This window comes from Fundulus heteroclitus, chromosome 2 (genome assembly GCF_011125445.2).
Source record: "Fundulus heteroclitus isolate FHET01 chromosome 2, MU-UCD_Fhet_4.1, whole genome shotgun sequence".
NCBI lineage: Eukaryota > Metazoa > Chordata > Actinopteri > Cyprinodontiformes > Fundulidae > Fundulus > Fundulus heteroclitus.
This window is the reverse complement of record NC_046362.1, coordinates 20,626,452-20,654,368: the sequence shown is the minus strand read 5'-3', so window position 1 is coordinate 20,654,368 and position 27,917 is coordinate 20,626,452. Positions and strand designations below refer to the sequence as shown.

General features: G+C 36.9%; 1 protein-coding gene across 1 annotated transcript in view; it reads right to left on the bottom strand.

The window, feature by feature from the left end:
* sema3ab (sema domain, immunoglobulin domain (Ig), short basic domain, secreted, (semaphorin) 3Ab) overlaps positions 1-27,605 on the bottom strand; it is a 33,109-nt gene extending 5,504 nt beyond the window's left edge. The window contains exons 1-16 of the mRNA XM_021308417.2: positions 27,399-27,605; positions 26,791-27,175; positions 16,288-16,448; positions 15,821-15,883; positions 12,153-12,272; positions 9,883-9,973; positions 9,031-9,150; positions 6,253-6,395; positions 4,632-4,746; positions 4,461-4,530; positions 4,192-4,336; positions 3,868-4,087; positions 3,675-3,766; positions 3,538-3,579; positions 2,604-2,761; positions 860-927 (exon numbers count right to left, since the gene is read on the bottom strand). Of these exons, the coding sequence (XP_021164092.2) occupies positions 860-927; positions 2,604-2,761; positions 3,538-3,579; positions 3,675-3,766; positions 3,868-4,087; positions 4,192-4,336; positions 4,461-4,530; positions 4,632-4,746; positions 6,253-6,395; positions 9,031-9,150; positions 9,883-9,973; positions 12,153-12,272; positions 15,821-15,883; positions 16,288-16,448; positions 26,791-26,908 (1,726 nt within the window). The 5' untranslated portion in view covers positions 26,909-27,175; positions 27,399-27,605. The remainder of the gene's footprint in view (positions 1-859; positions 928-2,603; positions 2,762-3,537; positions 3,580-3,674; positions 3,767-3,867; positions 4,088-4,191; positions 4,337-4,460; positions 4,531-4,631; positions 4,747-6,252; positions 6,396-9,030; positions 9,151-9,882; positions 9,974-12,152; positions 12,273-15,820; positions 15,884-16,287; positions 16,449-26,790; positions 27,176-27,398) is intronic.
* Positions 27,606-27,917: the final 312 nt, after the last annotated feature.

The following is a 27,917-nucleotide window of genomic DNA, read 5'->3' as shown; positions in this document are numbered from 1 at the left end:
ATATCACCAGCAAATGAACAAAAACAACCATGCTTGCTTTTAAATGAATAAAGTGTGGAGAGCTTTGCTGTTAACACTATTAGGATATTTTTTCTCTCAGGAACAAGGCTGTAGAACTGCACTGGTGACCTGATATCTTTAAAATAAAACATTTATTCTTTCAATTCCCAACTCATCATACTTTGTGAGGCTGTTGTGAAAACTAATATGTCTGAATAAAACTTTGTGGTCCAACTGAGCTGAAAATAGAATAAATATGGGCACGATCCTATCGCTGTAGTCCAAGCAGCTCAGGTTCACAGATGATGGTGAGATATATTCACCATTTTCCTGGAAAAATGTGTATGATCTAAAAATCTGTGTCTGTCATTGTAAAATATTTGCCATATTTCAATGAGTTGATTTCACTGTATGTTTACATTCAATTATAAATTTAAAGCTATTGTCCAAATACTGACTTATTTAGATTTAGATAATTGCTATTGCATTGTTAGAATTTAATGACCATCCCCAATTAGCATCTTAAACAAACTAAAAACATTTCTATATACATTTTCATAAGTAAAAGGAGAAAAATGTACAATTGAGGCAATGAATACATCAAAACACAGAATGAGTCTTGATTCTGGCGGCATACTGGAGGCCTTTGCGACAAAGTGGAGGCTTGAGGGAATCTTGACAATGCTAATTGCATGTCTCACAAGAATCAATGCTAAGTTTCAACACAACCAGAAAAAAATAGAAATTATAGAAATATAACTTAATATATACTTTGGTTTAGGTTGCAACAGTTAATCAAATATATGCACTTTCAAATTGATAATAAATATCACAACTATTCTTTTTATTGTTTAAGGACCTTGTTGCTGCAGATCTGAGCACTGAGTGAGCGGGTCTCCGTTCCTTATATCCTGCCTTCTTGTTCTCCTGCAGAAACACAAGTATGAACAACTTCATGAGCTAGCAGAACAAAAACACTTTGAAACTATGGTAGAAAGTGTATGTCTACAGGGAGTGTGAGTGGTTGTGTGTAGTGTGTTTGAATTAAATTTGGGTGAGCAGTGAAACTGCAGGCCAACATAAACAGAAAAACAGCAGGCAGCCCATGGCTTAGTTGAAAAACTTTAATTATAGGGTGTGATGATGGAATTTAACATTAATCAATCACACCATGCTGTCATTGTTATCAAGTACAGATGCTAAAGAAGCCCCAGGTTAGCATAAGACAGTACCTCCAGGATATTTTCTAAAACTGGTGATTTATGTCCATCAACTTTCTGTTGTTCTGAGCCAATGATTGGATCTTTATGTTGAAGCCACCATGTTTACCAGAATGGTATAAAGCTTTGAATGTTGGAGTCCAATTAACTGTGAGAAAAGGAAACTGTGGAATTCAGTAAGTGGAGTGAAGTCATGATTGGCAGGCTGAACACAAAACAAAGTAACAAACACTCACACACTGACACTGAATCTGTAATGACAATCTCAGTACTCCCAAAGCCTGTGACTAACATTTTTTAATTTCATTTACAGCAAAAATATAAGATTCTGTCAAAGATCTACTTTCCAGTCAAAATAGTTTTTGTCTTTTTTAAAGTGTGTTATGATAGCATAAATTTGGCACTATACCATAGTCGCTATTGTGCGTTTGTTATTCATGAAAAGTTGCCTCTTTACCCACATTTGTTACGGTTCTTAAATTTCTCTATAGTTCACTTTTCTCACCAGCAGCTTGTTTATGACTGTCCATACTACATAGCGGCTTACTCTTCATTGACTCCTAAACATTTTTTATCTTATTCTTATTTTATTGTTGTTTAATCTATGACATATTTGACTTACTTTGTTATAATTTTGCCTTTGTTAATTTTATTTTGTAGTCTGGAAACCAATGTAATTTCATTGTCATGATGAATCCAGCGTTCAATGACGAATGAAGTTCTTTATCTGATCCTAAACAAAAGATTACATACAATTTATTTATTTATTTTTACAAATTTTTGACATTTCTGAAAGGGAGGTGAACTAAAAAGCCATGAAAGCCATGAAGAAAATGTTCTGGAAAATAATTTCTCAATGACAACAAAATCCAGATTATTTCAAGAAAATTATAGGATACAGCTGCATTACTCTGAGAAGGGGTTGAAAATATACAATTTTCTTTGTTTCTGAAGAAGTTTGCATTTGACAGAGGGTTATACAAATCATACTGTCTACATTAACTACACCAAATTCAGTTATTGTACTAATCATTCAAATAACACTTAGTTTTACAATGTTTACATTTTATCCTAAATATAATCATTTGCGCTGTTTTTGTTAATTCCAAATGCCAACCAATAATTTAACTTGGCACAATTTTCTTAACTGAACATGTGCAGAATAAGGTCATTCATCTCAAGAAACACTATGATTTTAAGAATCAATTACTGCTACATTTGTGTCAATGATATCTGTTTACAACAAGTATGTACCATGTTGTTTTTATTCTATCTTTACCAGTTTGAAGTTCTAACTAGCTTTACTGATCAAGAAGTCAATGAGCTGGTAAAAAATCTGAATCTAATAGGTAAAATTCCAAATATAAAGTTTGTGTTTCCTACCTCTTTGCCATTGGGAAGTATCTGGAGCATTCTGTGCCATCCCATGCACAGTAAGGATCCCTTGCCAAGCAGCACTCAGCACAGGCCTTTCCATAAACCTCACAGCGGTGTAGAGGCATCTGAGACACACCAATGTCTGAACCAAGATAAAGTTGTTGCTATAAAGACAAAGAAACTAGATCATCAATACTCGACTACTTATTATTTAGCAAACAAAGTTTAGGATTAACTGTACATTTTAAATTGTAAAATAATGTATTCAATATTGTCTTTCGTATCTTATTGTTTTTTATAGTCATGTTAAATAGTAAGGGTTACAGTTACAGCTTGGATAGTGGTACACAAATAAAGTCAGGTTCGCATAAGTAGTGTAATGTTCTTTATGCAACTAAATGTTTGACTCAGGTCTTAAAAATGTTGGTGGACTGCTTCAGGAGAATTGTTCAGCCCCTCCTACATGTCAATTAGCTGGCTTGTTTTCATCTCCCTGTCATTTCAGCTTACAAACTGTCACTGAAAGCCAGTGATTAAGATTTGCTTATGTGATGACACAGCAGCTTATCTCAAAATCTTTAAATACTGGAAACAAAGATCTCTTTGTTTCGTCTCTTTGCTCCTAAGGCGTATCACCCCCGAGAAAAAAAACAACAAAAAAAACTTCTGCGGGCAGTTTTTTTAAACATGCACTATGCATAAACAGTTGTCAAACTTCACTGTCACATTGTCATACAGTATTTTCCCATCTTTCTATGTATGTTTATATATCTATATATATCTATATATATATAGATATATATATATAGATAGATAGATAGATAGATAGATAGATAGATAGATAGATAGATAGATAGATAGATAGATAGATAGATAGATAGATAGATAGATAGATAGATAGACTTATTCATACATACACACATACTTTAACAGTCATTACCTGTTTTGTTGAAAGTACCATAGCTGTGATTGCAACTGGTTCCTGACAAAAATTAAGAAAAAACAACAATTATGCAGAGATTGTTGATTCTAATGTTACCAAAGAATTATAACCAGGTGACATGTAGGGTAACGTACTCTGAATACAGTCATTTCCTCCAATAGCACTTCCTCTAAGTCATGCCAGGAACTTCTGGGGATGGCTACAACTTTCAGAACTGTTCCCATGTCTTGGAAAGCACAGAAAAAACATACATTTTTAGTACTGCTATATTGACAGTGGTTCAGTTAACTGTCCAGAATTGTTTTAAACTAATGTATATTTCTATACCTGTGCCTATGAACATAACATCATACAGGCCATCCTCAGCTTCCACTTTATCCACTACCATTTGAGTAAACTGGTAGTCCACATCTGTTTTGACTATTATCGGTTTATTATTAATTGGATAGACGGGATTGAACATGGCTGGGTGGCTTCTGGCAAAAGTGACCACTTCATCAGGAAGGTCTTTGGTTGTGTCAAACCCACCAAATGTCTTGCTAGGGCACTGCATAAAAAACACATTAGCAACAATTAAGCAAAGGAACACAAACAAAAATGAAAGAGACTGATGGAGAGCTCTTAGTTTGGTAAACAGAGCAATGGACTCACTGTCCCAGGCCGAGGGTAGGGTACACGTCCCTGGAAGGGGACCCACTGATAGCTGGGTCCATCTCTATGAGCATATGGACCCAAGAATGCTCTTCTTATGTCTGCCATGCTGTACATGCACACTGCTGAACCTTTGAAGACGTTGCTGAATAAAAATAGGAATTAGTGGAATAACTATAAGTAACAAATTAAATGCATGCTCATAAACTACAATTTATGACATCAAATATTTTGGAAAAGACTTCATGATATAAATTACTCCACCATACCTGGAGGTGGTAAATACGCCATAGATTGCTGGGCTCTTAGGATCCTTAGTGCTTATGAGAAAGACATCCTCTAAAAGAAAAAACAATTGGAAAAGTAAGTTACAGACATGTGGCAACAGATAAATATTCATTTCATCCATTCATGAGATATTATGTGAAGAAATCACTCACGAAGTTCATCAAAATGTGTGTCTATGCCATTACTGCCCGGCACCGAGCAAATCAGCCGAGCTTTCAAGAAAGTAGTCCACTTATTGACCAGGCTCCTGTGGCCTCCCAGGTCATTCTAAAAAAATAGATTACGTGTGATTATTCAACTGAGTCTTTGAGTCATGCATTCTTTTTAACATAATTTTTAAAGTAGAAATTTCTTAAACAAAATAACAACTGTCTTTATCTGTCTGAAATATTAAATCTTGTATGCAAAATGTATCTGAACAAAAGCAATACTTGTGTTATCTAATTTTTGCACAAAACACTGAAACAAGGTTATAATGCAGGATATATTTCTTCAATTAAGCTTCTTGAATGTCATAAACAGATGATACTCTTAAGCTATTCTTCATATGATGTAAAGTTTTGCTTATTTAACACTTATATGGAAAAAGGTGAAAAAGTCTTGGCAGTGTACCTTGGAGGAAAACTGTTTAGAAATATATGGTTCATTTCTTGTTTTATAGCTTTTGTCAAGCTGGTTGCTTCTATTGCTAATGTAAGATGAAAAAGCCAGTTTAAAATCTGAAAATCTTGGTCTTTGTTTAAAGAAAAAGCAAACCAAATTTTACAAGCAACTGCTATCTCATGGGAAATCATAACCATTCAAGACGAGAATGCTACAAAACGAATTGGAAATATTGTCCTCATATTATAAATTCTGAAGAGAAATCAAATCAGCAAAAATATATTATTAGAAAAACGTATGCGCATGAACTGGCCACAAAACACTGGTCGATGCAATGCAGAGTTAACCCCATCACCATTAATATAAGCTAAATAAGAACAAAAAGCTCTGTGTAAGACTCCAGTAGCTTCTTAAAATTATCCACAAAGCATAGACTCATTCATTTTCGTGGATACGAAGCCTTTACTTTAATTCTCAAATTGCCTTTTAGTTACAAATAGCTTTTTAGATGTTTTGTAGTTGGAAGATTACTGTTCTCCACAACCTCAGCGTGTGGTGTTCATTTCCAGAGAGCAGCAGGCAAACATAAATTCACAAAGTGCTCCCTCATTACATTCCATGCAAGCTGATTTATAGCAGAAATTAAAATGTGTGCAAATATATGGGTTCAAATTAACTCCACAAGTTGCATAATGAAAGCATTGTCCCGTGTTGAGGACAGCGGATTCCGGACATTCTTGGTGATAAGGCTGTTATACTGAAAGGCTGGTCTGCAGTTAAGGCTGGACATCAGATCTGAAATGAACTGATTTGTACAACGTGGAGCATGAAATTTGACACTTGTGCTCAGAGGTAGCAGAGTCAGAATTGGGACAAGATTGCTTCCATCTCAGCCTGTTATGTTCCGGTGACATTTAGACTCTCTCAGGTTTCTGTTCTTCTCCGAAAAGATGATTGTACCCTATACATCACAATCCACCCTTTTTATGCTGAAAATAATCATAACTCTTGAAAGTTGCCAGCATGGAAAGACACATATTGAACATTAAAGTGTTTTTTAGATAATAAAGCTATTTATGCATCATTGTCTGCTACATGTAGTAAAGTTTGTTTGTATCTATCCTCTTTGAGGGTCTGCCTTGGTGTCGTCGTGTCTGTGTGCATCCTTACTTTGCAGAGCTGTCCAATGCGAGCGTATGTGGCTTTCCCAGCATGTTCTCCATCCATAGCGTTCTCTCTGAAGAACAGGTAGATTTTGTCATCCTCTGGATTATCATTCTCTGGGATCAGATGAACACCCACAAATCTGGGCTCTACAAGAGACAACTTAGTGTCAAAGATTTATGCACTTAATATTCTCACGTAAACAACATACATGGTCAAAGGCACCTAAACAATGGAGCAAGGGGAACATCTGTTCCCACAGTTCTTAAAGTAGGAATGCTCACTAATTTTTAAACAAAAATAAGTAATAACTTGCTGAGGTCTGAGGTTTCTTTTAGTTCTCATTTTACTCTTTTGAAAACTAAATATTTGATAAATGATTTGTCCCACCACTCATCAACAGACATGGAGAGGAAAAGTAAAATAAACATAATTTCTATGATCATTATAGGTGTTATAGAAGTGCTGAATCTCATTATCTTGTCGTAAATCTGATCAAATACAATAGAAAACCTTTCACAGCATTGCAGATGTAGTCTGTAGGTTGCTCAAACTGGTGACCAAGAGAACTGAATGCCAGCAAAGTCTAAACCTCACCACTCATCGACAAAGCATCCAATAGACTGTTTTGGAAATAATTCTAGCTTTAAAATGTTTAAAGGGTGTATTAATCAGCAGCACCTTAAAACATTTACCTCAACAAATCTCCAGCACAACTGGATGTGCTGCACCACACTCCTCTCAGCCAGCTTACGTTTGCCAAGACTGATGCTCTGCATTTCTCGAAATTTGCCTCCCCATTTTACAACACATTCACGCACAAGCACTTAAGTTATGAAATATCAGCTAAGAGAGGTAGTAAAGATGAAGCAGAAAGCAAATATAAAAAGCCAGACAAAGGGAAGAAAAATAAGCATATATCCTTCACTGCTCAGATTTGCCTTGGGACTTAAATTTATAATGACAACCACAGAACTCAGACATTTGCCTACGGGCTGTCTGGTATAATAAAAGGATTTTATATTAAATTTGAAACTTGGAGAGGCTAAAACAATAAATTATATATTTTTTTATGATTTCTGTGTGAAAGGCACTATTTTGAGTGATATGCAGACAGGCTAGTGCTCCTGAGCCAGAACAAGTTTGATAAACTTGAAAAAAAAAATACTCCTATGGAAAAATTACCACGATAAATAGATTGGAAACCTTTTCTCAAAAACTGACATATATCCTTTTGACTTTAAAACAATACATTCCACTGGGGGAACTGCATATAAAACGGTTTCAAATTACATGGCCGCTTAAGTGTGCTAACACTTAAAGTATATAAGGTAGAAATCATTTATTGGAGCACCTTTTAAATTGGTTTCAGCATTCTTTATTGTTTTGCAGGAGTCTTTCGGCATCACACAATTTGACTTGGTAATATCTGCCCCTTCTCTCAGATTGTGTGGACAACCCACAATGTTATGCTTGTCCACAGCAATCTTCAGGCGACCACACATATTTTGTATCAAATTTAGGTCTGGAGTCTGGTTAAATGAGTCTACGGTAAAACATTTCTTATTCACAAAGAATTATGTTGTTAAATGATATATTTGCTTGGACCTATCCTGATACAGACAAATAAAATATGTCCCTGACTGTAGCTACCTAACAAACTACCAAAGGTTTTTGGTGAAAACGAATAACATTTCTGAAACTTGAAACTGGTCATAATTGCATCTACCAAAACTCATCCATCCATTCATCCATGCCTTGAAGAACATGAGCAAATGTCACTAAACTCATTCTAGCTGAACTTCATTTTAGGTGAATCAGATCCACTATAATTGATGTTGGAGGTGAACGCAGAAAGTGTTAATTTGGATCAAAAACTGTTTCAGTGAAGTACTAGCTTCAGGGTATGCTGACTTCTGCAACAACAAGCCACATCTTTCTGCATTTATTTGATAAATGATCATTTAGTCTACTGGTTCCTAGTCCACTGTAAGGAAAGGGGATTTATCCATCAATCCATCAATTGTCTATGCCTGCTTGTCCTTGCAGGGACATGGGGAGGGTGGTTTATGACTTTCATAAAGAGAATCTGTCAGCAGGAGAATGCTTATAGTTCTATTGTTTCGCTCAAGGGTAGGGCTGGGCAATATGTGTTATCAAAAAAAAATAAAAAAATAAGTGTATGTCACATTAATATTTAATACTATTGTTTGGAAGGCTGTGATTGTTAATAGATTCAAAGTATCATGAAGTTCACTTTTTGTAAGCCGATAAGATATTCAGCCGAAACACACATTTCAGAGACCAAGACTCTAAAGCTTATAGACATTTGTGGAAGCACAGCTGAAAAATTAGAGGATTGAGGAAAATTATGAAAAGTTTTATTGCAACTGGTATCGTCATCGCAGGATTGTTTATGTTGTGCAGCCCTATTCAGACCCTATTAGTTTTATAAGTCAATAAAAAAATGAAGATTGAAAACTTGAGCAGTTTAATTTCCTAATAATTGTATGACAATTTGTTGCCATAAAACTAAAACAAGTTTACCTACAAGGAAGAATAAGCTGAACAGCAACGGTTTAAGGGCGTAGACATGAAATGGTTTGTTCACACATAATGAATTGACACGAAAAGATATTATGGCAATGTGTAGTATGAAATGGATCTACAAATTGGAGAAGAGACAAGTCAACCCTCTGTCAAAAATGTTCTAGTTAATCTTTAAGGTAGTTTATCAACAAAGAAGCTAACAGACAAATCAAGCAGAGAGGCCGCCAAACCTACCATTCAGCCACCTGGAGTCATGTTGCTCTGTTCTGATTGGGTGATGCTTGCCAAGAGTACGAAAGATGGCAAAGTCCCGCCCCATGAAGTCGGCTGATGTTCCAGCATACAGCTCCCCATCTGAGAGGGGACAGGATTGATTATTGTTCGCACAGTAATGCGAGATGAGAAACCGCCTGCTTTCCCCCGTGGGCTTCGTTCAGAAATCTGAGGAATTGAGCAGGGGCTTAGTAGCATAGGTAGATTTCACATCCCTTGAGAACAAAGACATAACACACATCAGGAGTGTGAAATCGACATTAAAAACAGAAGGCAGGGCAGAGAAGAGAGGTGAGGACAGGATGAACGGATGGTGGGTCAGATGCTGAGGGAGAGAACAGAAGTGTGAGACAAGGGGAGTACATAATAATGCTGGTGAGAAAGGAGAGAGAAAAGGGAGAGGAGATAAGGGTTGATGGGCTGGAAAATAGCCATCTGCTTGGGTAAATGAGGTGGTATAACACAATATGATCACACATAATTGGGGGTAAAGAGAAATACCATGCTCATACACCCCTGCTTTAATTGCCAAAAAGGGAGGAGGGAGAATTAGAGCAAAATAGACTCAATAAAGTGCCATTGACCACACATCTGCACCATTTAAATGTAATAGATTCAGACTGAAATAAAATTTACAATCCTGCCAATGAGGGGTTCTCAGGGTGTAAATACAAAGCAGCAAAAGATGCAACGCTCCTGTTCTGTTATTTACATTGACGTCACACGCTGCGTACCAGCTGAAATGAAAGAGCAAGGCACAGGGATTTACTGCACACATGCAGGCCGCACACCGTTTTTTTTCCATAAACTCACCAATTAGGATTGAAGCGGTGAGCAGTTTGGGATCATAGGGACTCTTCCCTCTACCGTTTTCTACATGGGGCGCCAGTCTGAAAACACCGTCCTGTGTGTGCAGATAGAAACAGGAAACCAGGCATTTTAGTCTACTATTAAACACAGGGAACAAGCATAACTTTACGTAAAATTCACACGTGAAACATGAGCTCCAGTGCATACAGAATCATCTACAGCCAGACATCTATGGCTGCCATTGACACTTTAGTGTAGTATTTTGTGAAAGTTGCATTGAAGGCTTTGACCTCGATGTTGTTTTATTTAAAGATATATATGTAAATGTAGCGTTATCTAATGTTTTACATTTCTCTTTGACAAACATTTCTTTGCCTAAAAACACAACACATGTTAGCTAAATGTGTTGTCTTTATACAGAGGGTTGCAAAAGTATTCAAACCCCTTGAACATTGTTGTGTTATAACCACAAACGTCAATGAATTTAATTGGGAGTATTGGTAGATCAGCACAAAGTAGTGCATGCTTATAAACTGAAAGGACATAGCATGAAAAGTGTGCTGTGCATTTGTATTCAAGCTCCTTTTGCCGTACTTTGTAGAACAAACTTTCACTCGAATTATAGCAACAATGTTTTAGCATTTTTCTCTACAACATTTGCAGAACTAGAGACCCAATTGTTTTGTTCATTCTTCTTCGCTCTGTCAGATTGGACAGCATCTGTGATTTTAAACTTCAGATTTTCTACTGGATTTAGGTCTGACCTCTGTCTAGGCCCTTCTAACTCATGAATATGCTATGATCTTGCCCATTCCTTCACAAAATAAAAATTGAGCCTCCATTCCAGTCTAAAGTCTTATACGACCATTAGCAGGCTCGGATCTGGTGTGGTCCTGTTTTAAGTGACACCCGTCCTCCAGCTCTGATCAGATACCCTCCCTCTGCTGAAGAAAGTCACCCCCATGGTGATGCTTCCACCTCTGTGCTTGATAGGGTTGATGGTATTTTCAGGTTGATGTGTGATGTTGGTTTACCACCACACACACCTAGTATTTGCAGGTAAATGGTAATGGAAAGTGGCTTGTATTTGTATAGCACTTTAACTAGTCTGACGACCCCAAAGTGCTTCACACTACAGTTAGCCAGTCACCCATTCACACCCTGACTGTGGTGAGCTATGTTAGTAGCCACAGCTGCCCTGGGGCAGACTGACAGCAGCGAGGCTGCCATACATCAGTGCCACCTGGCCCTCAGGCAACTCGGGTGAACTGTCTTGCCCAAGGACACAACAACTGAGACGGTCGCAGGGGGGGTCGAACCGGCAACCCGACAATTGCAAGACGAACACTGCGCCGCTGTCGAGATTGTCAGTAATTGTCTCATCTGACCAGAGCACTCTCTTCCAAATAATTGCAGTCTTCTTCAATCTTCTAGACAGCTTGTGGCAAACTTTACATAGTCCATCTTATTATTTTTTCCTTTCAACCATCCCTTTTTAGTGACACTTTTCAATAAAACCTATTTATCTTTTCAGTTCCGCCTAATAATTATACACTACTTAATGTTATGTGATATAAAATTGAAATACAATAAAGTACATTGAAATCTATAGTTGTAAACAGCAGAAATTGGGGGGAAAGGGTCCAGTGCACAGCATATAGGGCACAGCACTATAGATGATAAAAAGTGTTAGCAAATATGTATCAAAATGTACATACCATTTAAAATGAAACCACTAGCAGCATACTGCTATTGAAGAGAATACAAGAGTACATTTCTCACCACTGTGACTCTGTGACCTCAGCACTAATGAGTTACATTTCTACTTTATGATCCACACAGAGTTGATGGGTTTTCACAGGGACATTTCCTTCCCCTAATGGTTTGTAAATAGCCACCTAATTAGTGGGAGACTCACATTTATAAGTCTGGCATTTAGAGGAGACGAGAGCAATTCTCTTTTCTCAGATTCAAAAGAGCAGCATGCACACACTTTCATGTACACATACACACGCTAGCACAGCAGTACATTACCCGAGAAACGAACTGAAACTTTGTGTTTAATCACTATGTTCTTTTAAACACATCTCTTATTTTATTGAATCAGACCTGTTTATAGTTGTGTATTACAGCACCTCCATGTAAACATGGCCAATAAGGATATGAAATGCTACCAGTTTGTGTGGTGTGACATGAAGTACATCTTGTCTTGAGTGTATTGTGTTTCTGTTTCTGGCAACAGATGAGGATAGAAACAGAAATGCAAGCTGTACCTCTGGTTTCTTGCCCACCTCCAGATAGGAACATACAGGGTGGAAGGCTCCTGTCCCACAGACATAGAAATGGCTCTGGTTGAATGGCTGCAGTACTTTGATGAAATGAGCACACTCTCTCTTATGAAGGAAAGACAGAGAACACACAAAACAGATTCACAATAATCATTTGTTGAAATTGCTGGACATACTTTTAGTGTGCTGGTTACTGTCCATTATTCACAGCATGTTTAAAATTCTTCAGACAAAGAGTGTATTTACCTTTTAAGTAGCAAGTTTTAAGTTTAACTGTCAAGACAAACTTGGTTTGAAAATGTCTGCTAAGCCTAGGAGCACTTTTGATGATTGTGTTTAGAATGTTCTAACATTTTACATGGCCTTGCAATTTCTATTTTATCAAATGATAAATCTCAATCCACTGAAGTTTCTAGTTAATTGTTAGTTGATTGATTATTCCATCTTCTTGTGCAATTCTTGCAGTGCCTTTAATATCCACCAATCCTATTTGGTTCCTCTCTGCTTTGTAGAAGTGTTTGTTTTTAGACTATCATTGAATATGTATGGATGCCGTCTCCTTTTCGCCACACCTTCCTCTAATCTAGTTCTATAACAGATAACCATCCCTTAGGGTGGCTCTTTATACATTTCACAATGTTTACAGAAAACACACAGAGGAATTCACTACTCTTCAGATCTGCAGTGCAGGCGAATTGACCGCCAGGGGCACTTGCCCTGATCTGGTGGGGAAAAAAAACTGAGCCAAAAACAGCATCAGCATTGTCTTACATTCAAGCCCTTTGCCTGGGGGCTTTGGAAGACTGATAAAAAAACAACACTTGAAGGAAACAGATACAAAATTTCAAGTGTGTTTACCTTGGGTTTGTGAAAATCACAAAACCTCATTTACCTAGAGCCATGGGATTGGGGTGCATCCTACTCATTGCATCTTATATTCATTCTTCCTCTAAAATTAAACAAGTACATTTTATTATTTCCATAGAATTTAATTTTTTATGTAATGTTATTTCATCCACAAAAATTACAGCCTTGTTGAAAATACTATTTGGCCAGGTTTGCTGTGTGTTTAACATATTTAACGCTATCAATTAAACTGACAGTAATTATAGCAACAGTGATGCTAAAGAGATGCTAAAGTGAAATTCTATTAAATAGTCATTCTTCCTTGAATACTGTGAACAATTTTAACTAAAACTGCTGAATTACGAAAATAGGAGGAAGCGTAATCAGAGACTATTTTTAAATATGAAAACACAAGTTTGCTAAATACCAGTGTTTCCCCCCTCCCTCTAATTCTAGAACCAGACATAAAGAAAGATCTGTTCCTAAAATAACTTTAATGAAAATAGCATTTAGTTGCACAGACACAGTTTGCCTTCATTCAAAAGGTGAATTAATTATACATTTAGGGGAAATAATAACTAAAGCTATGTAAGTTGATAGGCAGAATAAAACATTAGAAAGATTAAAAGGTTGCAATTTCCTCAAATAAACTTTTTTGCTCCCCCATGATTAAATAGTAAAGTATATTTGTTTAGACTACATGTCATAATTTAACTAAAACTGACATAAATTAAACTTGTATAGCTTGTTTTTAAAGAGGCAGTTAAAGTTATAGTTAATCATAGTTAAATTTGGTAATTCATTAAAAAAATATATATATATTTCTACTTTCACAAGGCATTTTGCTGGAGGAAAAAAGTAGATAAAGGAACATGAACCGGACCGTCAAGACTTAAGAAGTGCAGAAATGGAGCGAATTGAGGCTGCAAAACAGCTGCTGATCAATGGAAAAGACTGGACTGCTGTGTGATCTACTCCCTCAGTACAGTAAATTCAGAGCAATGTTTGTGATCCCAACATACTAATACATCACAAAAAAATTTTATATTGTTTAAAAGCACAATATTTTTACCAGTCATCTCAGAAAGTGACACAATGACATAGAATCATTACACATAGAGTGATATATTCCAAACCTTTGTTTCTTGCTATTTTGATGATTAAGGCTTACAGATATTGAAAACCTGACATCAGTTGTTAGGAACAGTGCTCTCTGAAAATATGAAGGTGAAAAAGTTAATATTTTGAAACTCATGGTGTCACACACCAATTGTGAATTAACTCAAAACACATGTAAATGTTTCCTGAGCCTTTAAACAGTCTCTCACTCAGGATGAGTAGGCTGCACAATCATGGGGAAGACTCCTGACTTGAAACATGTCCAGAAGAGTTATCAAAACGCTCCACAGGGAGGGTAGGCCACAACAGGTCTAAAGAAGCTGGTTGTTCACAGAGTTCTGTATGTAAGCATATTAACAGAAAATTCAGTAGAAGGAAGAAGTATAATAGGAAAAGGTTCAACCCCAAAAGTGAGAACTGCAGCTGTAAGAGGATTGTCAAGCTACAGCCTATAAAAAAATTTGGGGAAGCTTCACGAGGAGTGGACTGAGGCTGGAGTCGGTGCCTCAAGAGCCACCACACACAGACCAATACTAGACATGGGCTACAAACGCTGCATTCCTCATGTCAGAGACAATGTCAGAAGTGTCTTGTCTGGGCTAGGTAAAAAAAAAAAGGAACTGGACTGTTCCAAAGTCCTGTTTTCAGATGAAAGTAAATTCTGCATTTCATTTGGAAGTCAACGTGCCAAGGTCTTGGGGAAGAGTGGAGATGCATATAATCCATGTTGCTTCTGGTGTTGGTCAACTGTTTTTTTCTGAAGGCTACAGTCTATAAGCAATCTACCAGGAAATTCTATAGCACTTCATCTTTTCCTCTGCTGAAAAGCTTTATGGATATGGTAATTTTATTTTACAGACTTGGCACCTGCCCATTCTTCCAAAGGTACCAAAAGCTGCTTCAATGACTTTGGTGTTCCTGTTCTTTATTGGTCAGTAAACTCTCCTGACCTATGAACCCCATAGAAAATCTAGGGCTGTTGTCAAGAGAAAGATGAAAGACACCAGACCCAACGAGTTAAATGACTGAAGGCTGCAATCAAAGCAGCATGGGCTGCTGTTACACTGAATCTGATCGCCTCCATGCTACGGCACATTGATGGAGTAACTCATGCAAGAGGAGGCCCAACCAAGTACACAGAAATGTACATAATTTTCAGAAGACTAAAATGTGTGCTTAAAACATATTTTTTGTGATATTCAAATTCTTTACCTGTAAGACATATTCATCGAAGGTACAAGAAATAAAAGCTTGAAATATTTGACTCTATATGTGTAATGAATATCGATAAATAAACAATTCCCTTTATGAAATGATTGGTAGAAAATATTGCACTTGTTTATTAGCACAGCTTCTTTACACTACAATAATCTAATAACAAAGCAAATAAGTTTTTGAGGTTTAGCTTTATATGAGCTTCCAGGTTCTTCAACACATTATTACCATTGATCTGTGATCTCAGTGTAGTCTACACTATACTATCTAAATTATAAGTAGGCTTGTAGTAACTTTGCTGTGTGTAATACATAATTTCAACAGACAAACAGTTACAACCTAAAGTTGACAAAAAAAATTATTGTGTAAGGGGGTGCTGTTAAAATCTTAATCTAAAACATTTGTATTGCTTGTTGTGTAAAACAATAAAATTTAATACATTCACTCGATACCAAGATGGCTTAAATTCTTACTGAGAGATCCTTCCCTGCCCACTTGCATTCATCTCTTCTGGTGGGAGAAGCAGTCCAGGGGATCTGCAACACAAACAGAGTTTCTGCTTAAGACTGAAAAACAACTCCTGGCACCTGAAATCATTTCAGTGTCAGTGATAGAGCAACGCCTTGTGTGCATGGAAGTGTTTTTATGAGAGTTGAAGGGGTCACAAAGCAGTTTGTTACTGCCACTTTGTTTCAGTTTACCACACGAATCACCCAGGTGTGCAGAGTGCAGCTAACATGTCTGGAACAGTGCTTGACTGCGTGAGACAGCCCTCATTTGAAATATACATGAAGCACTTTTTCTTAAAATTCAGAAAAAAAAATCCCAAGATACCTGCAGCAAGCACTCTGGTTAAAGACAAATGGACGTGTAAGTCGGTCAGAAACAGATTTAAAGTCATAAATTAATAAAACTGGGAAACACAGAAGCTGTGTTTTACCTGTGCTTTGTCTTTGCTTATATTGAGAAGGTTGAAAGAGAAGATGTGATCCTTGGCCCCCACCAGGAGCCTTCCTTTCTCCTCATCCAACAAGAGAGTGTGGTAAGACGAACTGTTAGCCAGGCCTTCAAATGTCACAAGATTGTTGGTCTCTAACATCTCTGTGGAGAGCAAAATGAGATCAGAATACTACAATGATTAACACATCGGCATGTGTTCAGAGCAAGAAAGACAAAAACCCGCTGAGAGGAAATCATTTCTAAGAACATCTTTGCATACAAGAAAGTTTTCCTTATAAAATGCCAGACACAAAGGTGCCCCAAGAGTACAATACATATTTGCTGAAGCTTTTTTTCACTAAAAGATTTTGGCAGGCGTGCTGTTGCTCTTTTCCCAACACGTGGTTTGAATTAAAAGAGACAAACAAACAAAACCAAATCTGCTTACTTGCTAAGTTGACAGATAGGGAGCCTCTCCCAAATAAATGTGGAATTGACTGGTAAAGTCAGGGCTGAAAGCCAAAAGCCAGACTGTCTACATGTAGATGTGACCTTAATCTGACCTGCCAGGCAGAATTACAAGTACAGTAAAAGTGGGGTATCATATTATTCTGATAATCTTTTACAGATCAAACGGCATCCTTTTCCTGAAGTGCATCAGTTGTTAGGAAACTTTGTAACACTCTTCAGCTCACTTTTTGGAACTTCATTTTACGCTCTGGCAAATGTAGCAAAGTACTGGTTTATTTTCCCAACAGACAGCAAGACTTGTCTAACAGATCACACCTCTAATTCAATTACTGACCCCTAAGTGACATTCTGAGAAAGGGGATTGCAATATTGTTCCATGTAACATCTAACAGCACACAAAGATATGCACAGTAATGTGCTTTCCTTTTTGCAATTTGTTTTTGCCAACAAAGTCTTAGAAGACTAAGACCCCCACTTCAACTGGCCACCATCCGAACACAGCAGTTCTAATAACACTGTAAAAAAATCCTTCCAATGCAATACAAAAAGAAGCAAACAGAACCACACATAAATGATTTAGTAGAAAATGCCCTCTTCTCTGAAGTATGTCACAGCCCGAGAGAGAGAGACAGAGAAGCTGAAGAAAACCTGGACTAAGAGATAAAGAACATCCCAGAAGAGAGGGCGTCACACAGACTGCTTTACTTATTTAGAACCTTGTTCTTTTTGATAAGCATTTTAAAGATAAAAAGTCAGCAATTAAAGTTTTATACACTTAAACAAAGAAATGTTAAATGTATTCAATGTAGTTTATCCTTGAGAGGCTGAAATCGAGGACAGAATAAGATTAGGAATGTACAAAAAGAACATTGATAAATAAATAAAAATATTCAAATGCTTTAGCTTAACTTGTTGCAAATATTTTACATTTTCACAGAAGCACTGAAAATATGTAAGAATATTTACTTAAGAGAAACACCCCATTATTATTATTGCCTGTAATAACAGCAACTATATGTTCTGCGATTAACATATTCCTGCTTGCCAGAAAGTTGCCTGACAGGATCTGTCTTCTATAATTTATTGCAAAAATATTTATGTTGGACTGTATTCAGGACTTTTACCTGCCTGTTTCAGGTAACACATTTCATCAACATAAATACCTGGGGATATTATCTTTGAATTTATAGTTTGATTTACACAAGCACACCCACTTTTGGAAGCATCCAAGTCAGCTGAAAAAACTTTACAACTCTATGTAGTACGAAAAAATTACAAGTATGAGTAGAGTGCAAAAAATATATAATTATTACAAAAAAATAATTATATTTACAAAAAAAATATTATGATCACTCTCACAAAGAACTGATAATAGAATTAGTCAGTAAAATAAAATAAAAACTAAACAAACAACCACCCATCTATCCAATCAAATGAAAAACAGCCACCAACTAAAACAATCAAACCAAACAACCAAACAACCAATTATTAAACCAACCAACTGAACAAAAAATTTTTTCAATTTTTTTTCAAAAAGTAAATATAAATAGATAAATGAGCCGACCAAGTAACAAACCAAACATATTAAACAAAAAATAAACAATTAACCACCTAACTAAAGACCAAACCCAAAAAATAGCAGATTAAAAGAAACAAAAAATTCAATCATAAACCAATCTATGAAACAAAATAAAGCCAACAAACAAAAAGAAAAAAAAAACTGAACATACAGAAAACTAAAAATGTTATCACAGAAACAAATTAAAGGGTAACTCAACCCAAATCAACTTTTTTTGCCAATAAACTGTTAATGTTGTTGTATTATAGTATGGCCTACATATCCTGGTCATTATATTGAAAAAAAATAGTGCATATTTGTTGAAATCCTGTTGTTGTGTCTAAACTCGTCAGGGTGGTGCTCTCCCAGGGTTAAACAATGGTCTTGCATTGAATTTCAAATTGACATTGTTTTTGGTTGGTGTGATGTAATTCTGATGTAGTGAAAAAGCTCTGCCACTGTCAGATATAAAAGCAGCTCCATCTTTAAAAATAAAAAAGAACACAGCTCCATCTTTTGCCTCCATAGTGAGCGCCGTTTCAAACCTTTGGTAACTTGTTTTCTTCAACAACAAAAAAAAAGCGACTGGAAACAAATCTCCTAACTTTTTATGTGTTATTGGCAAATTTACGTGAAAGCAACCAATATTCTGCCGTTATCGTCTTGAGGCAGCCAGGTAGGGGCTGGTGTGAGACCGCTGTCTAACCTAGAACTAACTTCACTCTCGTTGCTGTGAACTTCCCTCTCTGCCATCCCTCATTCTGAAACCTGCCTGCTGCAGTCAGAGCAAAGAGAAAGATCCTTCACCTCCAAAGACCGAACTGTGGCATAACTACCAGCATAACTCTGCTCACTTTCCATGATTCAATATGGCAAATCAAGCTTGCAGCTGCTACCCCCCATCCTGAACACACACCCCTCCCATTTACACATATTCCCGCCCTCTTTGATGGAATTTTGTCTGGGGGCAGAAATATACTTTTACATGGGGGTGAGTTACTCTTTAAAAAAAAACTGGATGAACCAGCCCAGTTCTCAGTCAAAGAAAATAAAAGAGCACCAACCAAACAATAAGAAGTAGCAAACTATAAAATATATATATATATATATATATATATATATATATATATATATATATATATATATATATATATATATATATATATACAGAATTAACTTATCAACCAACAAACACGCTAAGAAAAAAAAACTAAGAAGAACAAATAAAAAACAACAAATCATCTGAGTAATAATTGACCTGGAAAAAACCCAAACATCTAACTGAGTAGTCAACCCAAAAAATAACCAACCAAAGAAACAACAAGCAATAAAATCCAAACACTCATCCATCCATCTGTCCATTCGTCTGCTTGCCTGTCCATCTGTCTGTCCGTGTGTCTGCCTGCCCATCAGTCAATCCGTCCATCCATATATCCATCTATCCAACCAATAATTTTCTAACTGTGTAAATCTGGGTAATAGCTAAGTTACAAAGTAAACTACACAAAAACTAAATGCATAATGGCATACATTCTGTGTTAACTGTCCTATCATTGAAGACATTTTGTAATATTTGTTTTTAATTTAAAGCAGTGAATGGTGGCTACTATTGAGTTTTAAGGGGGAGTCCATGAAAGATGGTGTGTTCTTATCACTTTTTGTTTCTGTGCACCTCCACATTGTTTACAGTTCTTTTTGTGACCAGTTTACGGTTTGATTATTGATAGCTGTGTTAACCTAACTGTTGACCTTTTCAAAACATTAATTTAATGTTTATATGTAAAACCTTTTCACATAGCTATGATGGCGAAAAAAAACTGTTGCTTTATTTATCTTGGTTTAAAATGATTGAATCTCTCTGCTTTAAAAATGGCTGATCCTATTTTATGATACTCTAAATGAAGGTGTCATAGTGTTTTCAAAGTAGCCTATTGACAACTTTAGATGAAGAAAAGAGAGGTAGCATTTTAAACAGAGATTCAAATTAAACAACAGATGGGATTATTTATGTTCTAAAATGAACGCTAATTAAGAAAAGATTAATTTAAACACGGCCTTAAAAATAAGGGTGTAAAGCAGTAGTAAAGAAAATGTTCGCACACAATGACTGCACTTATTACTTATTATTAATATTCTATTTAGAAGAGCAGGGAACAACATCACCATTTCCACCTTCTATACAAATACACACACTTCACTGGTTTTTGTCAAATTAACCATGGGAGAAGTGTCCATGGCAACACACCATTCAACAGAGACTACAGCTAAGTTATTAGAACCCAATCAGCCAGAGACAGATACCTTTTGGGAATTATGTGTGGAGCTGTGTAACGTGTGTTTATCAACCTGACTGCTTGTGTGTTATTAGAAAAACAAAGAAAATCATAAGAAAATTAAAAAATATCTAGAACATATTAAATATAAAATAGATGTTTGCATGTTGCTCCAGAGGTACTGGACTATGCATGTCTCAACCAGTGTCCCCTCTGGATAAATGTCACAGGTGGGCATGCATGCATGCATATAGAAGCATTTGTTTTGCTGCTGTTTAAGGTGCACTTTTAACAAAAAGGCTGATTTTATGTTTCTACACAAACCCTGTTTGGTTGAGATTCTTCTCCAACAAACGGTTTAACAACCGCAGACAGGAAGGAATGACTAGACAAGCAGGTGGACATGGAAATAATTGGCTTTTAAAATGTGTCCAAAGCAGTCCTCCTATAATTTGCACACGGGTCTGTTATACCCTATAATTGCAATAATAGGTAAAACTATCTGCAGCTATTTAGGTAATTTGAAATAACTGCAAATATCTCTTGCCCTTTTAGCTAAAGAAGAAAAATAAAACAACTGGTAAATAGCATTACCAATATTTAGTCAACAATCCCTGTTTACTCAGAGGGAGACAAAGAGGAGTCAAGAATAGAAAGCAAGAGACAAAGAGAATGCACAATAAGGGGGCAGATGGAATGGATGCAAAAATCCAACAGTCCCCTGAGAGATTGGTATAAATAAAATCTTTTACCCTACATTCTTCCTGTCTTTCTCTATTGTGCTTCCTCAACTGGAGGGCACAGGAAGTGTTATCTAAGTGCTTTGTAGATGCAGACAATATTCTTTTTTAATAAAAATCCACAGCTACTGCTGTATATGAAATACTGCTTTTTGACTTTATTTACAAACCTTATAAATATTGTAGCGGTCGTAAACTAAGACCGGTCAGATTTCTAATCTAACAACAGTAAATCTGAACTGTATGTAATCTTTTATATACATATGAAAAAGAAAGATTTCAACTATCAAGAAAATAATGTATTAAATTTTAAACTAAATCATCAATAATAACTAAAGTAGAATAAGCCCACGAATCTAACACATTTAAAAGGAGAATATATATTTGACTCATTTTGCTCTGCTCAAAAATCAAATATAGAAACAGCAATTTAGGGTTAAACTTTCAAAATATTACTCAAAACTGATAAAACATCAGATATTTATCCAAATCTGGTCTCTATAAGGCACTTAAAAATAGATTTTATGGCTCAATTATGAATCACATTTTTTCTTTAATATTAGAAAGAAAAACAAAAGTCTCAGAACTACATGGACTCATCAATTCTCAGGAACAGAACTACCACGGACCTCTGACTTCCTGGGGAGAACCCTTCACAAAGAGTTACGTTGTTATTCAGAGGCTAACTTGGAGTCAACGTGAGAGCAATGTGTTGGAAAGACGATGATCAACAAGGAATTTTTTCTGTAGACAGAGCGAGACCTTTGCAAGTTCCAGAACTATCAACAAGCTATGAACTTAGACATGATAACTTATGACTGACTTGTAATTCAAGGTTTGGCACTATCAGTATTTCAAGTAGGACTAATTACAAATTACGGAAGATCTTTATGAATTTATTCATTAACGGTAAAAGGTTATCTATGCATCAACATGCATTAGCAGGACTTTAGTTTCACCATAACAATTGACGATATTGTATACTCCTCATTTTTGGGGGCCTGTGGCTCAAATCTAGGGTGTTCATGTGCAATACGACATGTTTTAGAACAAAAAAATCAGTGAGGGACTTTAGATCTACAACAACAGATTCCCCCGTCCCTCAGGGAAAACACCACAAAGACACAGCGAGCTCATTCAGTTTTTTGAAGTAGGAAGGCAGGCACAATTTTCTGCAACACTGTAAACTGCTCTTGTTTGATTGCACATTTTCCAGTCAATGGAAACATTGGTGTACATTGTTTTTCAATACTCCCTCTGCAATATTCAATCGTATTTCAATATTGTTATGGTCTCAGTAGAATTATTTTGTTTGAATTAAACATAGATATGGTCAAAACTAATTGTTATTCACCATAAACATCTTCAAATAAAGTTTCCCCCAAGTTCCCGAGACCATTTTTAAAACTCTTAGATTCAGATTAGATTTATTTGTAGTGCCATTTTTACTTTGTCCTGTTTCACATGTCTCACATTATACTGTACACTCACTTGTGAGCCAAATTCCTTTGGCAGTCATGATTGTGCAAGGATTCTTTTTTTCTGTGCAGCATTCATGATTTATATTAAAACTGACATATAGATTGATCTAAAAGTCCCAAGAGGTAACTCACAAACAAAAAAACAGAACACCACAAAACAGTGCTGACCATGTTTTCCGATTGCTGGGGCAATATCTGGAGAACATGAGAGAGCTGCAAATTTTGCACAGAATATTGTTTCATCTCTGAAAACCTTGTATACACCTCAAGAAACCCAACTGCACTGTGATATTCTCAATGCATGTATGGATTCAGGTTCACACTACAGTGAAAACAACGAACAAAACGCGTCTTACTGTTTCAGAGGAATGTGGTTTCCATTTTCAATTTGTTACTCTTTCTGCCCTCAGGTATTTAAAAGCAAGACTATGTGCTTTTCGGTGCGAGCTGTGGGCTCTCATCGGTTGAAGAGGTGAAAAGGATGGAGGGAAAAGAAAAAAAAGAGCTCTTTTGGCAGAACAACCACAACCTACAAACTCAATTGTCAACCTTCACAGTTAAAAACATGTGTCTTGCTTCTTGTGACCCATAAACCTGAAAACCATAAATCCCCGTTCACTCGCCCCAAGGGCCAATTCACGCAAAGGGTGTGAGTACACCTCACAAGCAATTTATGCCCGGCATAGCATACAACACATTCAAATATGTTTGATTCTGCAGTGCACTTTTAGTCCCCAGATTCCTACTTATACATCCTCGTCATCACCCAAACACCAGTTGTTGATACAGTTGGATTTTATGTTTACGTAGCCATGGGGTACCACTATTTTTCCTCCTTCTATTTTGGCCTCCTGCTCCTTACCTCCAAAAAACAGTAGGAATCCAAAGGTTCAACACTATGGTTGTATCCTGTTATGTGGTAGGGGTGGTATCTTAGTCTCAGTTTATGCAGTTTTCCATTTGGGGGTTGGTAACGTGCAAGTGTCCTCTCACACATAATTTCAACTCTAAATATGTTCCCAGTATTCCCTTTGACCTGTAGGGGTCAGAGTTCCTACACTTCACTTTCCCATGTGTGACTGATCAGATGTTGCTGCCTCACGACTGGACTTGCGCTCAGACTGTTCCACGGGAATAATCCCATTTTCTTCATGTAATGTTTATGTCGTTTTGGTTCTCACTGGTGGAATAAACATTTTATAAGTATAAAATAAATGACTTGTGATCAACTAATCATATGTTTTTTAAATGTGATCACAAGAACCTAAGAGATGATAAAACCAGATTTAAACAAGACTTGAACCCGAATGAACACATGAACATTATAAAGTGACATGAATAAGCATTTTCCTCTTTGTTTGTTTTTGCTGTTTTGTGATTTTTTGAAAGTTTCAGATCATCAAAGACATTTTAGTATCTGACAAAGATAACCTTGGTAAATATGAGATGCAGTGTGCCTCTGATGACTTCATAGCTCAAGTACCCCTCCGCTGAAGGTCACAAACGGATGGATTGACATTGTTCTTAAAGATTTTCAGGTAGAGACGAGAAACAGTGGTTCAAAGATTATGGACCTAAAGCAGGAAAGCTTCCAAGACAAAAACATTACCAGTTGTCAGTTACGTATCAGTACTACAAGCAATTACTTGTCAGGCCAGAGCATATTTTCCCAGAAGTCTTAAGGATCATCAACATGTGTTTTTTTGGCGAAATATGAGATGGTTCTTTGTGTTCTTTTTGGCAATGTTTTTTTTAACATTGGACCTCTACCAATGAAATCATTCTCTTTGTTGCTGTGGAATCAACAGTAACATTAATTAAGGCAGGTGAGGCATGCAGTGCTTTAGATGTTGTTCTGGGTTCTTTTGTGACCTCCTAGATGTGTTGTTGATGCACACTTGGAGTAATTTGGGGATGCCATTCTTTGCTGGGAGGGTCACTAACATTCCGTGTTTTCTCTATTCATGTATAATGCCTTTTGATATGGTTTGCTAGAGTCCCAAAGCCTGATAAACGTGTAACAAATTACATGTTTCTCCTTTGTTCTTTTTTTTCTGGGCATGTTTTTCTTTTTGAGGTCTTTATCTGAACTTAATTTGCTCAGGCAAGTGGTATTTGAGTAAATGCTTGGTTCTACACCTAATGTGAGGCAATAGCTTGTTCCCATAAATTAAAGTTGGTTTTGAAAGCTTTTTTTTCCCTAAACAAAGGTATCAGGACAATTATCTGTAGCACACCACAAACTCCACCTCTGGACGTCTCAAAAAATTAGGGTTTGGAGTTGTCTAGTTAAAGTTTGGACTTTAATCCAGTTAAGATGCACTGGCATGACTGTAAGCAGGCTGTTTATTCTTTAAAAAACATTCTGCAGCTGAATTAAATCAATTCTACAAAAGAAGACTGGGCCAAAATTCCTCCAAACTGATGTAAAAGACTCCTACAACCAGTAATCTGGTTTAAGGGGTAACTACTTTTTCTCATAGGACCAAGATAGTTTAGATACCTTTTTACATTAATAACTAAAATCCTGGGCTGCACAGTGGGGGAGTGGGTAGCGCTGTTACCCTGCAGCAAAAAGGTCCTGGGTAGGAGTCGGAGTCCCTGGGTCTTTCTGCATGGAGTTTGCATGTTCTCCCTGTGCATGCATGGGTTCTCTCCGGGTACTCTGGCTTCCTCCCACAGTTCCAAATTGAATGCTGGAGATAGGCACCAATGGAACGAGGGGAATTGACGTGAAATCCTTTGAAAATATTTTTTAAATTTCCTTATGTCAGATATTAACAGTTTGGTATCTTTAAGCATTTAAGTAAGTAAAAAAAGCAAAAATGGAAGAAATCTATAAGGGAGCAAATACTTTTTCACAGCACTGTAGCAAACCGCTGATTGCGCTTGGAATAAAATCCCCCTGTCAGCACAGGGAAGCAAAGTGCTGCCCCCTGCAGCCAAAATTCTAATGAAGGCAGATTCAAATATTAAAACTAGGGACTACAGCCCAAATAAGAAAGCTGGCCAAATTGCTACCTGAAGGGCTTCCAATAGAGATTTCAGTGTATGGGTGTGTTGCACCACACTGACAGCATGTGGTTTCGGATGACTGATACCCTTGCAGGTATTATTTGCTATCTGCAGATGGCAACGTATTTATGCATGCAAGTGTGCCTGCGTACGGGCACACTTGTGTCTATAATTATGGATCCCCCAGTGCTAAGAGAGAAACATTTCACTTTGGTACAGCCATCTGCTGAAACAGACCGTTCACCATTCATCTGAGTATAATTACCATGCAGGAGAGAATGGAGCAGAAAGAATGACATTCAGTAAAATTAAATAAAAATAAAAATCTGAAAGAGGGATGAATGATGCTTGGCAGGCCAGGAATCCATATCAACCATTTTTTTCCATTGCAAAAACAGACAGCAGCAGTTGATCAAAATAAACACATATACAGAAATAAGGCATTGCTCTTCTATGTATATATAGTTACAAATAAAGCTATTCAGCAGCTTAGAGATGCATTGAGCTTGCAGGTCTGGCATGTTGAGGGATTTCATTCACCTAGATAAACATTGTCTTGTGGTGATGTAAATAATCAATTATCAATATGTTGTCTTTATTAGTTCTTGATAACTGCTGTGTAATTACATAAGCATTTTACACACAGCAGTCATTGCAACACGGTGAGCTGAATGTAATTGTTGTGAATGAAAAAGGGATTGTGCAGAAAACATTTAAACAATGTGTCAACATATTAGAGCCTAAAAGTCTTATAAAGACATGTTTTTGCCTCTTTTAACATAATATCTGTAATAATTTTTATTTTTCAGAATAGTTAAACAATCTCGATCCCTTTTCAGCATATCTTGAAACACACCATGTGAACTAGGGGATTTATACATGAATTTGGTAAAGGTTGAGTTTAAAAGTTTAACAAAAAGAAAACCACCGACACAGTGAAAGCACAGTTAAAAATCTCAGACGTACCTTTATAGGAGAGTTTTAGACGGGGCACGTTATTCTTGCTTTGTGAGGGTCCGCTGCCCTTCGTTCGCAGCACAGCAACCCCACACAGAAGTATAATGGTACCCCAGAGAATCCCCATGGTCCTGGGGCAAAGAACTCCAGATAAACCCTTTAAATAAACAACCACTGGCCAGATAATCTTAGATCTGGTTTGGCAGGAAACGGTGGTGGAGCAAGAAACAGTCCTGTTATCCAGTAATTATGAAAAAATGCTGGTGAGTCAGTCCAGGTTGCCTTATAACAGGTCTTGCATCCTGCCAAAGCAAAAAAAGCAAAAAAAAAAAAAACTTTTCCTGTTCCACAGGTCAGAGCCAAAATTAGAGTCCAGCTAAAGAGAAGTAGGATCCTGCAAAGCAGAGTTAGAGTTACTGACCACTGTCTCTGGAACTGTGCTTTCTAGATTCCTTACTGTAAACAGTGAACTGTAATGACTCAGAAAAAGAGAACGAATTAGAGTTCATCACACAATAAATGCTTAGAAAATTCAAATATGTCTGCATTTTCTTTCAGTTCTGGCATCAAAGCAGAATGTAGCTTTAAAACTCATCCGTGATCTTACTCAGTCGCACCTTTAGCCACGAAAGTAAAACTGGTCCAAACTGTTTCAGCTGTTCATCCCATCTGCCTGGTAAGTCCTCGATGGGTGTACGTCTTTTTGTCTCTCTCTCTCCCCCTCTCTCTACTTAGCACTCATTTGAGCTAGTTTAGTCTCACCCAGTGCAGCTCAGCTCTGTCACAACACCACAAGGCACCCGGTGCAACTGAGAACAGCTGAGGCAAACAGCACAGTCAGAGTGAAGGGATGGTGAGAGAGAGAGAGAGAGAGAGAGAGAGAGAGAGAGAGAGAGAGAGAGAGAGAGAGAGAGACGGGTGGTGGTGGGGGATAGAGAAATACGGCAAGTGTAGTGTAGGCGGGAGAGAGTAAGAGCGAGCAAAGATAGCAAGGGTGTCAGGGAAACTGTGAGTTGTATTGGAAAGAAAGACTGAGGGCAGGAAAAAAAGGTTAGAAAGAGTGGAAAAAAGGAAACCAATTCAAAGAAATACTGAGATTATTCAGTTTACACTAGTTTGACAGATTTTTTGCATTA